This window comes from Tachyglossus aculeatus, unplaced genomic scaffold (assembly GCF_015852505.1).
Source record: "Tachyglossus aculeatus isolate mTacAcu1 unplaced genomic scaffold, mTacAcu1.pri scaffold_89_arrow_ctg1, whole genome shotgun sequence".
NCBI classification, from domain to species: Eukaryota; Metazoa; Chordata; class Mammalia; order Monotremata; family Tachyglossidae; genus Tachyglossus; species Tachyglossus aculeatus.
In genome coordinates, this window is record NW_024045097.1 from 225368 (window position 1) to 237870 (window position 12503).

General features: G+C 46.6%; 1 protein-coding gene across 1 annotated transcript; it reads left to right on the top strand.

The window, feature by feature from the left end:
* The first annotated feature begins 4001 nt into the window (after positions 1-4001).
* On the top strand, positions 4002-4946 carry LOC119924240 (olfactory receptor 10A3-like). Its single transcript, XM_038743192.1, has one exon. The coding sequence runs from the start codon at positions 4002-4004 to the stop codon at positions 4944-4946; it is 945 nt and encodes a 314-aa protein (XP_038599120.1).
* Positions 4947-12503: the final 7557 nt, after the last annotated feature.

Below are 12503 nucleotides of genomic sequence, written 5' to 3' on the forward strand. Positions count from 1 at the left end.
AGACGCCCGGGACTCCGTTCCCGAGAGGCCCGCCATCGCCCGCCATCACACCGCCCCCACGGATGCCCCCCTGCTTCCACTGCCCCAAACTTAGGCGACCTTCCTTAAAGTGCCCCTCATCCCCCCCTTCACGGTCCGGTCCTGAATGACTCTCCCCCCGCCCCCAGGTAAAAAGCCCCTGTTAGCACCACGTTACATTAACGACAACCATGTTACATTAACGACAACCTCATTCGCACCTCCTCAGCCCTCCCATGCTAGTTGACTGTTCGCTGCTCTCCCCAGGTATCTCTGCTCCCTGACCCCCCTTAACTGGCCCACCCTACTCCAGCACTTAATAGTTTGTATCTGCTCTCTGTGACATCATTATCTGCCAATTTTATTATTGCCATAGCATATTGATTGTTTAACTACACCCTGTGATGCCATCGCCTACTTATATCATTGCTACTGTTTTATTGCTTCTGCGCCTCAATTGTTAACCTCCCGCTGTACTGTCACTCACCCTGCTGACCTCACCATGAACCTTCAATTCCCTTGCTCCCAACTGCCATTCCCATTCCTCACCTTCCCCTTTCCCTCTCCCACCCAGCTTTCTCCCTCCCTCTCCCCCACCAAGACCACTCCCCCTCACCCCCAACCAAGGATCCCTCTGCACCAGCGCCAGTCCTCCACTCCTCCCTCCCGGCCCCCTCCCTCCCCTTCTCCCCGCCCCCACCCCATCCCAGTTCTCCTTTCCCATAGCCACCCCCCTTCCCACTCTCCCTGCCCAGGCACCCGCCAACTCATCCCAATCCAAACCCTCCCCACCCCTCGCACCCTTCCACCTCCCTCCCCTCCATCGACAGCTGCTGCCAAATGTGGCCTCTGGCGCCCCCGCTCCGTTTCAAGTAAAATCCCTTTAGTCCTGGACCTATTCCTTTCCAGCTCTCTACTCCTCCTCGCCCTAACTGAAACATGGCTGTCTCCAGACGACACGTTCTCTTCTGCTGCTCTCTGCAGCGCAGGCCTCTTCTTCTCCCACTCCCCCAGACTCACCGGAAAAGGAGGAGGTGTCTGTTTCCTTCTCGCCCCCCGATGTCGCTTTTGCACTATCCCTCCTCCCCCTTCCCTTTCCTTCCCTTCCTTTGAAGCCCACATTATTCGCCTCTACCACCCCCTCCAGATTCTTGTAGCCATCATCTACCACCCTCCCAGTCCCACTTCCAACTTCTTTAACGACTTTGACCCCTTCCTCACCTTCCTTCTCTCCTTCTCCATGCCCACTCTGATCCTCGGAGACTTCAATATCCACATGGATATCCCTAACGACTCCTCTGCCGCCCTCCTTCTATCTCTCCTCGACGCTGCCAACCTCTTCCTCCACCCCACCTCACCCACTCACCAACTTGGTCATACCCTCGACCTCATCATCTCCTACCGCTGCACTGTGTCCACCCTCACCAACTCTGAAATCCCTCTCTCTGATCATAATCTTCTCACCTGCCTCCTCACTCACACACCTTTCCCCTGTAAATCCGTATTACTCCCTCACAGAGATCTCCGCTCTCTGGACCCCACCCATCTTTCGGAGCGCCTCACACCCCACCTCGCCGCCCTCTCCTCTCTACCCAGTCTTGATGATCAGATTACTGCTCTCAACTCTACCCTTTCTATTCAGCTAGACTCATTCGCTCCCCTTTCCCTTTGCCGCTCTCGTACCACTAACCCACAGCCCTGGATCACTGCCACTGTCCGCCTCCTTTGCTCTTATGCTCGAGCTGCCGAACGCTGCTGGCGAAAGTCTAAACACCATGCCAACCTCGTTCACTTCAAGTTTATCCTTTCCTGCCTTAACTCATCCCTCTCTTCTGCCAGACAAAACTATTTCTCCTCCCTTATTGACACCCATGCCCATCACCCCCGCCAGCTCTTCCGTACATTCAACTCCCTTCTCAGGCCCCCGGTTCCTCCCCGCTCCTCCTTCCCTCACCCCCAACGATCTGGCCTCCTACTTCATTAACAAAATTAAATCCATCAGGTCCGACCTCCCCAAAGTCTCTTCCCCCCCTTCTCCAACCCCCCGGCTCTCAACACTCTCTGCTACTTTCCCATCCTTCCCAGCAGTATCCTCAGAGGAGCTCTCCTCCCTCCTCTCAAGTGCTACTCCGACCACCTGTGCTTCTGACCCCATTCCCTCTCATCTCATGAAATCTCTCGCTCCATCCCTTCTCCCCTCCTTAACTTCCATCTTCAACTGCTCACTCTCCACTGGCTCCTTCCCCTCTGCCTTCAAACATGCCCATGTCTCTCCCATCCTAAAAAAACCCTCTCTTGACCCCACCTCACCTTCTAGTTATGGCCCCATATCCCTCCTACCATTCCTTTCCAAACTCCTTGAACGAGTTGTCTACACGCGCTGCCTCGAATTCCTCAAAACCAACTCTCTCCTCGACCCCCTCCAGTCTGGCTTCCGTCCCCTACATTCCACGGAAACTGCCCTCTCAAAGGTCACCAATGACCTCCTGCTTGCTAAATCCAACGGCTCCTGCTCTGTCCTAATCCCCCTCGACCTCTCAGCTGCCTTTGACACTGTGGACCACCCCCTTCTCCTCAACACGCTATCTGACCTTGGCTTCACAGACTCCATCCTCTCCTGGTTCTCCTCTTATCTCTCTGGTCGTTCTTTCTCAGTCTCTTTTGCAGGCTCCTCCTCCCCCTCCCATCCTCTTACTCTGGGGGTTCCCCAAGGTTCAGTGCTTGGTCTCCTTCTGTTCTCGATCTACACGCACTCCCTTGGTGACCTCATTCGCTCCCACGACTTCAACTATCACCTCTATGCTGATGACACCCAGATCTACATCTCTGCCCCGCTCTCTCCCCCTCTCTCCAGGCTCGTATTTCCTCCTGCCTTCAGGACATCTCCATCTGGATGTCTGCACGCCACATAAAGCTCAACATGTCGAAGACTGAACTCCTTGTCTTCCCTCCCAAACCTTGCCCTCTCCCTGACTTTCCCATCTCTGTTGACGGCACTACCATCCTTCCCGTCTCACAAGCCCGCAACCTTGGTGTCATCCTCGACTCCGCTCTCTCATTCACCCCTCACATCCAAGCCGTCACCAAAACCTGCCAGTCTCAGCTCCACAACATTGCCAAGATCCGCCCTTTCCTCTCCATACATGCCATTACCCTGCTCATTCAAGCTCTCATCCTATCCCGTCTAGACTACTGCATCAGCCTTCTCTCTGATCTCCCATCCTCGTGTCTCTCTCCACTTCAATCCATACTTCATGCTGCTGCCCGGATTATCGTTGTCCAGAAATGCTCTGGGCATATTACTCCCCTCCTCAAAAATCTCCAGTGGCTACCAATCAATCTGCGCATCAGGCAGAAACTCCTCACCCTGGGCTTCAAGGCTCTCCATCACCTCGCCCCCTCCTACCTCACCTCCCTTCTCTCCTTCTACAGCCCAGCCCGCACCCTCTGCTCCTCCACCGCTAATCTCCTCACCGTACCTCGTTCTCGCCTGTCTCGCCATCGACCCCCGGCCCACGTCATCCCCCGGGCCTGGAATGCCCTCCCTCTGCCCATCCGCCAAGCTAGCTCTCTTCCTCCCTTCAAGGCCCTACTGAGAGCTCACCTCCTCCAGGAGGCCTTCCCAGCCTGAGCCTCTTCCTTCCTCTTCCCCTCGTCCCCCTCTCCATCCCACCCATCTTACCTCCTTCCCTTCCCCACAGCACCTGTATATATGTATATATGTTTGTACAGATTTATTACTCTATTTATTTATTTATTCTACTTGTACATATCTATTCTATTTATTTTATTTTGTTAGTATGTTTTGTTTTGTTCTCTGTCTCCCCCTTTTAGACTGTGAGCCCACTGTTGGGTAGGGACTGCCTCTGTATGTTGCCAATTTGTACTTCCCAAGCGCTTAGTACAGTGCTCTGCACATAGTAAGCGCTCAATAAATACGATTGATGATGATGATGATTTGCGTTCCTGTTTTCATGCTTGAAATGATGAGGGGAAATCAGAGCGCTGTGACTGACTTCATTCTCCCGGGTTTTTCCAACTTTCCCGAACTGCAGTTTCTTCTGTTTGTGGTGTTTTTAATCATTTATTTAATTATCTTGGTAGGAAACATGGTCATTGTCTTCATCATCACCCTGGAACAAAGTCTTCACATTCCTATGTACTTATTTCTGAGGATCTTGTCCATCTTAGAAACTTGCTTCAGTGGAACGATCGTCCCCAAAATGCTTCTGATTCTTTCAACGGATCACAAAACCATTTCATTTGCTGGCTGTGCGGTGCAAATGTATTTCATTCTATTCCTAGGGGTTACGGAATGCTTTCTCCTTTGCGCAATGGCCTATGATCGCTACGTGGCCATCTGTAATCCCCTGCATTACCCCATCTTTATGAGTAAAGCAGTTGTCACCAAGCTAACAGCGGGTTCTGTAATGTCCGGGACAGTTATTGCCATTATTCAAACCCCTTGGGTATTTAGTTTTCCGTTTTGTGGCCACAATAAAGTTAACCACCTCTTCTGTGAAACACCCCCGGTACTGGAGCTCGTGTGTGGAGACACCTTTCTCTTTGAAATCTATTCCTATATAGGCACCGTTTCAGTGGTTATGCTTCCTTTCCTGATGATACTTCTGTCCTACATTCGTATCCTCTACACTATTCTGAAAATGTCTTCGACAGCAGGGAGACAAAAAGCCTTCTCAACCTGTGCTTCTCATTTAACTTCTGTGACCTTGTTCTACGGCCCAGCTAATCTCACCTACCTGCAACCGAAGGCCAGTTATACTGCAGAGAGCAAGGAATTACTCTCTCTGGCATATTCTTTGCTCACCCCCCTGCTAAACCCTCTCATCTACAGTTTGAGAATCAGTGAGATGAAAGGTGCACTGAAGAAAATACTGAGAAGAAAACTGTGTTCCTCAAAATTGTAGACATTTTCATGGTTTGCCTTAGAAAATGGCTTTTTGCAGAATATGTACGGTCCATGGTGCGATAGAGCTAGATAGTTCAGGTAGCACTGTTTAGCCTTAACGTGAATGGATAAACATATGCAATTAATTTCACATTTTAAATTAAAATTTACAACAAAGCTCTATAAGAACATTTTTAGGTAATATTGCTAGGTTTAATTTTATGTTCCAATAGATGGCGGTGAGAAAGATTGTTTAACCTTCCTGAATGAGGAATTATGATCAGGGAGTTGGAGCAGGAGAGAAAAGGTAGTGAACTTGAGTTAGAGATTAAAGCTGCCTGAAGCTTCTCCTTTCTTGGCAATCAGCAGACCCTCTTCGAAGTTTCTGTTAATCATCAGGCCATAATTAGCAGCCATAGCTGATTTTCGATCCATGTCTTCCACCGCATCAAATCCTTCCCTGATTTCTCCTTACATCTCAAGGCAGAAATACAGTCTTCAGGGTCGGATTCAGGATGCAGTTGAGCCTAAGGAATCCACCCTGTCAATCCTGCTATTCTTACAATGCAGTAGGGTTTTCAAAGCTGCTCAGATTTTAAAGATGGGAAGAGCTTTCAGGATCCAGGTCTACAGCCCTGGGGTTACCTCCTGGGATGTTCTGGGTAACCCCACTGATTCCTCCAATCCTTGGATTGGGTCTGAGTCCCCAAATCACCTGTGTGTACCAGCACCCCAAAATCTCCCCTCTCCCCTTCTGCCATTACGTCGTCTCTGATCCCCTGCCTCTCTTCTTCCTTAGAGACCAGGTTCTTGGCGGCATGGGCACCTGTACCATCAGAGTCCCCACAGTTATGAAATTTTTTTGTCTGGCTTCCTGTTCAAAACATAAATCTTCTCCACCAAGGCTTGTGTGAGGGGCATTAAAGCACCTTCTACCACCTTGCAGCTAGGTCTCCAATAACTGTAGTTGAAAATGGAACCAAAATCCCATATGGTCAATGTCTGGAAGAACTTCACAGTAAATAGTTAATTATTTAAAAGAAATCAAATTCTTCCATGTTTACATATATGAATCTCTCTCTCTCTCTCTCTATATATATATATCTATATACAAATATCTATGTGTATATATGTATATATCTTATGAAATAATGTAGTCCTATTTCGAATTCTTCAGCACACAGAAGTGTGCATATATACATATACAGTGTATGTGGAAAAGATTCATATATAGATATATTCACATGTATATGAATATATACATGTGAACATGTGCATATATGAAGATCATAATTGCATAAGTTCATGTGCACGTGAACACATGCATATGCACAAAGACGCATGTAAACATCCATGAGTAGGACAATGAGCCATGTTCTCTTCTCCAGCCACAGAATGGAAGCAATGAAACCTCCTGGGTGGAAAGCAGTGATTATCTTCCTTCTCCCACTTTGCCCCAAGAATCTCCAGGTGACAGGATTTACAGAGAAGCAGCATGACCTAGTGGAAAGAGCATGGGCCTGGGAGTCAGAGGTCGTGGCTTCTAATACAGGCCCTGCCGCCGGTTTGCTTTGTGATCTTGGGCAAGTCATTTAACTTTTCTTTGTCTCAGTTACTGCAACAGTAAAATGGACAGTGTCCAACCCGACTATCTTATATCTACCCTAGCACATAGAACAGTTCTTGGCACATAGTAAGCACTTAATAAATACCACAATTATTATTATTATTACTACCCTCAATCCCCAGATTTACATAGTCATTACCAATCAATTAATCGGTCATTGGTATTTATTGAGCTCTAACTGTGCAGAGCACTGTATTGATTGGAAAAATATAATACAATAGACTGGGTAGTCACAATCCCTGCCAACAAGGAGTTTACAATTTAGAAGGGGGAGATAGAAATTAAAATGAATGAATAGAAGAAATGTCAGTGTATAAGGATATGTATTTAAGTGCTGTGGGCTGGAGATGGGGTGAAGATCTAAGTGCTTAAGCGATGCAGATCCAAGTGTATGAGTGATGCAGAGGGGATGGTGAATAGGTTGGGGAAATGAGGAGTTAAGGAGGTTCTCTTGAAGGAGATATTATTTTAGTAGGGATTTGAAAATAGGGAGAATGGTGCTCTATGAATGTCAAATGGGAGGGAGTTACAAGTCAGAGGGAGGATATAGGTAAGAGACCTGCAGCAAGTCAGGTAAGATTGAGATACAGAGAGTAGTTTGGTGTCAGAAGAGGGAAATGGGCAGACTGGGTTGTAGGAAATAGTAATAATAATAATAAAGGTATTTGTTAAGCACTTACTATGTCCCAGACACTATACTAAGTTTTGGGGTGGATACAAGCAAATCAGGTTGGACACAGTCCCTGTCCACGTGGCTCACAGTCTCACTCCCCATTTTACAGATGAAATAACTGAGGCTCAGAGAAGTGAAGTGACTTGCCCAAGGTCACACAGAAGACATGTGGCAGTGCCGGGATTAGAACCCCTGGCCTTCTGACTCCCAGGTCCGTGCACTATCCAGTGGATAAGGTAGGTGGGGGAGAACTGATTGAATGGCTTTAAGCTAATGGTAAAGAGTTTCTGTTTGATGTGAAGGTGGATGGTCAACCACTGGATGTTCTTGAGGAGTTGAGAGTCTTCTTTTAGAAAAGAATGTTCTGAGCAGCAGAGTGAAGAAATGACTGGAGCAGGGAGAGACAGGAGGCAGGGAGGTCAGCGATAAATCTTATGCAATAGTTAAGGTGGGATAATATATGTGCTTGGATCACCATAGTAGTAGTATGGATGGGGAAGAAAAAATGGATTTTAGCAAGGTGGTGAAAGTAGAACAAACAGGATTTGGTGACAGACTGAATATGTAGGTTGAATGAGAGAAGTGGAGCTTCACCCCATAGAAACTGCCCTCTCAAAGGTCATCAATGACTTTGGCCTTGAGGTATAGAGTCTAAAGTGTGAGTGGCTATGGGCAGGAAGGTTCACAGCCAGGGAGTTTTTCCAGGTTACGTAGAGCCCCAAGAACTCAAAATCTGTGGGGCCTGACATTCAGCCTATAGAAAGGATAAAACAGAACTGTACCTCTTCCTATCCAATTCCTGATCTCCCCGTGACTTTCCCATCACTGTAGTTTAGACGACACCATCATCCTTACTGGCTCCCAAACCTAAAAACTTGGCATTGTCCTTAATTCATCTCTCTCATTCAACCCACACTTTCAATCAGTCATTAAATCCCGTTGGTTCTATCTCTCAATGTAACTAAAATCCACCCTGTCCTTTCCATACAAAGTGCCCCTCCAATCGAAAGGGATCTTCCTTCAAGGTCCCCTTCCCTGACTATAAACCTGTTCATGGCATTCTTCAACTCCGTATTTCTCATGGGATTCAACATGGGGATCACTGCTTTATAGAACACAGAGGTCACTTTGTCCGAGTCCAGGGAGTAGCTGAACCTCGGCTGCATGTACATGAAGACTGTGGTCCCATAGAAACTGGTCACAGCTGCCAGGTGGGAGGTGCAGGTAGAAAAGGCTTTGTGCCTCCCTTCGGCAGAGCCAATCCTCAAAGTGTGGTGAGGATGAATATAGAAGAGAGGAGGATTTCTAGAGATGTGAACACCCCCAGGAAGATAGCAAACAGGAGAAGTGCAGTCTCTTTGATGTGGACTGTTCCAGCAGGGGAGGGAGGTCACAGAAAAAGTGATTGATGACATTGGAGGCACAGAAAGATAGACGGAATGTCAGAATGGTCTGGGTGGGTTGCATTCACAAAATCCATGAGGTATTGTCCGATCACCAGCTGGGCACAGATTTTGGGCACCATGGTAACCGCATGGAGCAGCAGGTTACAGATCGCGACATAACGGTCATAAGCCATTGCTGCCGAAAGGTAACATTCTGTGCTTTCAAAAGTGACAAAAAATGCGTCTGGGTAGCACAGTCGCTGAAAGAAATTGACTTCCCCTTCCTTAAGAAATCTGATAGCATGTGTGGAGTGACAGCGCAGGAATAACCAAGATCAACCGGAGACAAATGACCGATAAAAATGTACATGGGAGAGTGAAGTTGAGGGTCAATCCAGATTAACAGGATCATTCCAAGATTTCCCACTAACGTTACAAGATACATACCGGAAAATGTCATGAAACGTCCATGTATTAACAGTCAGGCCCAAGAGGATGAACTCTGCAACTCTGTTTCCACCAAACACCCCACCTCCAGGACTCATACTCAATGTAGTTTTAAAGTAGATTCCGATTAAGAGATGGAAACTAAATACGGAGAAGTCAATCACTTTGCCCCCTCTTACCTTACCTCATTGGTCTCCTAGTAGCCTACACACTCTGCTCCTCTAGTATTATTCACTGTACCATGATGTCACCTCTTTTTTTGCCTATCTCTTTCCCACGTACTCCCCAGAACCTGAAACTCCATTCCCTTCCATATACGCCAAATCACCATTCTCCCCACCTTCAAAGTCTCAGTAAGGTCACATCTCCTCCAAGAAGCCTTCCCTGATTAAGCCCTCTTTCCCCCTCTCCCTTCTGCATCGTCTATGCACATGGATCGATGACCTCTGTACATTCACTACATCCTCAACCCTGTGGCAGTTTTGTATAAATCTATGAATTATATATTATGAATTATTTACAGTAATGTCTGTCTCCCCCATAGACAGTAAACTCATTGTGCACATGAAATGTGTCTAGCAACTTTGTTGTATTGTACTCTCCCAAGTCCTTAATACGGTGTTCTGCTCATGGTAAGTGCTCAATAAATACCATTGGTGATGACGACGATGATGATAAGTGAAACACGGGAAGTGGGCTCACAACCCTGTCTACATTGGTGTCAAACCGGAGATCACCAGCAGGTATCGTCTCCACTCCCGGCCAAAAATCCTTTACTTCTGCAAAACTCCTTTGGGTTGGTTATAGACAGCAGCATGTCACCATCAATAATTATTAGGTAAAGTTACTTTTTCTACTCATGCATGTTTCTCTCCCAACACAAGCCCCTCTCACTATATAGCATCCTTTACCCTTTTTAAAAATTGAAAAGAAGCATCCTGGCCTAGTAGATAGAGTGTGGGCCTGGGAGTCAGAAAGACTTGAGTTCTAATCCTGGCTTTGCCACTTGTCTGTTGCATGACCTTGGGCAAGTCACTCAACTTCTCTGATCCTCAGTTACCTCATTTGCAAAATGGGGATTAAGGCTGTGAGTCCCATGTGGGGCATGGACATGATCAGCTTGTATCTATCCCAGAGCTTAGTACAGTGTTTGTCACGTAAAAAGCACTTAACGAATACCATTTTTTTATTTAACAAAGCCTTCCCTATGGGCAGGTTCTCAGACCCTAGAGAGTTGTAGGATCATTTTTCTACAAAAGGTTTCAGTCCATGTTTCCCCACTCAAGAACCTCCATTTGTTGCCCATCCACCTCAGCGTCCAACAGAAACTCATTACTATTGGCTATAAAGCACTCAACCACCTTGCTTACTGCATGCCTACCACCTCTGTACTCTCTCAAGCACTGAGTACAGTGCTCTGCATACAGTAAGCACTTAATAAATATGATTGATTGATTGTAGGTGGGGTATGATGGAAGTTGGCCATGATGGGGTATGAAGGATAGCTTTTCATAGACCAAGACTGCCTCACTAAGACTTTGAACCAACCCCCTCTCTACATTCTATGCCAACATGGAGAGCAGGGATGGGGTGGGGGCTTTGTTTGGTGAGGGTGGGTGTGGGTGAGCAGATAAGCCTCAGTTGGGAGCACGTTTAGGAGGATGGAACATTCTAATTCCCTAAACCCATTCTGTTACCCCACTGTTTCAGTCACTGAATCCATCCTGCTCGGGCATAAGCTCTATCCACTAGGCCGTGCTGCTTCTCTGCAAGGACAGGGCGAAATATGGCCTGAGAAGAAGTATGTGTTCATGTTCTTTCAACCCAGGGAGAAAAAGGAAATAGGGGCGTATTGGTAGATCAATCAATCAAATTTATTGAATGCTTACTGTGTCCAGAGCACTGTACTAAGTGCATGGAAGAGTACAGTACAATAGAGTGGGTAGACATGTTACTTGTCCACGAGGAGCTTTAAGCCTAGAAGGAGATGGGATAGGTGGGGAATGTTGGGAAATATTTTATAGCCTCATGAAAATTGAACACTATTAGTAAAGTATATTTAAAGTGATTTTTGTGTTCAGTAACCAAAATAATAATTGGGGTATTTGTTCAGCACTTACTTTGTGCCAAGCATTATATTAAGCTCTGCGGTAAATACAAGATAATCAGTTCAGACTGTTCAGACCTTGGGCTCATAGTCTAAGAGGGAGTGAAAACAAGTATTGAACCCCGTTTTACAGATGAGGAAATTTAGACACAGTGAAATATTTGCCCAAAGTCACACAACAGACAGGTGGCAAGAGATGGAATTAGAATTCAGATCTACTGGTTTCTAGGTGTGTGTTCTTTCCCCTAGGCCATACTGCTTCTCAGGCATGTCTGCAGGTCTCTGCCCAATATGTGGAAATATTGGCTAAGACTGGGTCTGGGCTGGATTAGGGAGGCTGGGAGATCTGTTCCTTATCATCCTCACTGGTATTTATTGAGTGCTTAATATGTGCCAAGCACTATACCAAGCACTTGGGAGAGTACAACAGAGTTGGTAGACAGGTTCCCTGCCCACAACAAGTTCAAATGGAATGGAATTGAGCAGTCTATGAAGGAAGGAGAACAGGTATTTATTTCTCATTTAACAGATGAAAAAATTGAGTAACAGAGAAGCATCCAAAATCACTCAGGAGGCACGTGGCAGAGCTGCGATTAGAATATAGGTCCTGTGACTTGCAGGCCTCTGCTTTTACTACCGTGCCCACTACAATATGAGTCTCGTTAAGCATCAAGTTTCCTTGTAAGCTTTCCTTTCAAAGGTCCTTGAGACAGTCATCCAAGTCCAATCAATCAATTATACTGAGCGTTTACTGTGTGCAGAGCACTGTACTAAGCATTTGGGAGAATACAATATAAGACCATAACAGTTATATTCCCTGCCCACAATGTGCTTGCAGACTAGAGGGGAAGACAGGCATTAATATGAATAAATAAATTAGAGATATGTACATAAGTGCTGTGGGGATGGGGTGAGGGGTGAATAAAAAGAGCAAATCAGGAAGTTGCAGAAGGAGTTGGGAGAAAAGGAAATGAGGGATTAATCATGGAAGGCTTCTTGGTGGAGATGTGTTGCTCAAGAGTTGAGCAAGAGTTGCTCCAGTTTGGTGGCTGCTCTAAGAGGACACAAGTAAGGCGATGTGCAGAGCAGTCTAGTCCACTTTGCAAAGAACAATGACAACCTGAAGGAAAATGTACAAGAAAACTGCTTGGAGAAGAAGTGTGGTGTAGTGGAGAGCCCAGGCCTGGGAGTCAGAAGGACCTGGGTTCCAATTCTAACTCGGTCACTTGTCTGCTGTGCGACATTGGGAAAGTTGTTTCACTTCTCTGTGATTCATTTACATTGTCTGTAAAATGGGGATTAATTATGTGAGCTGATGTGGGACAGTGTGTGCAACC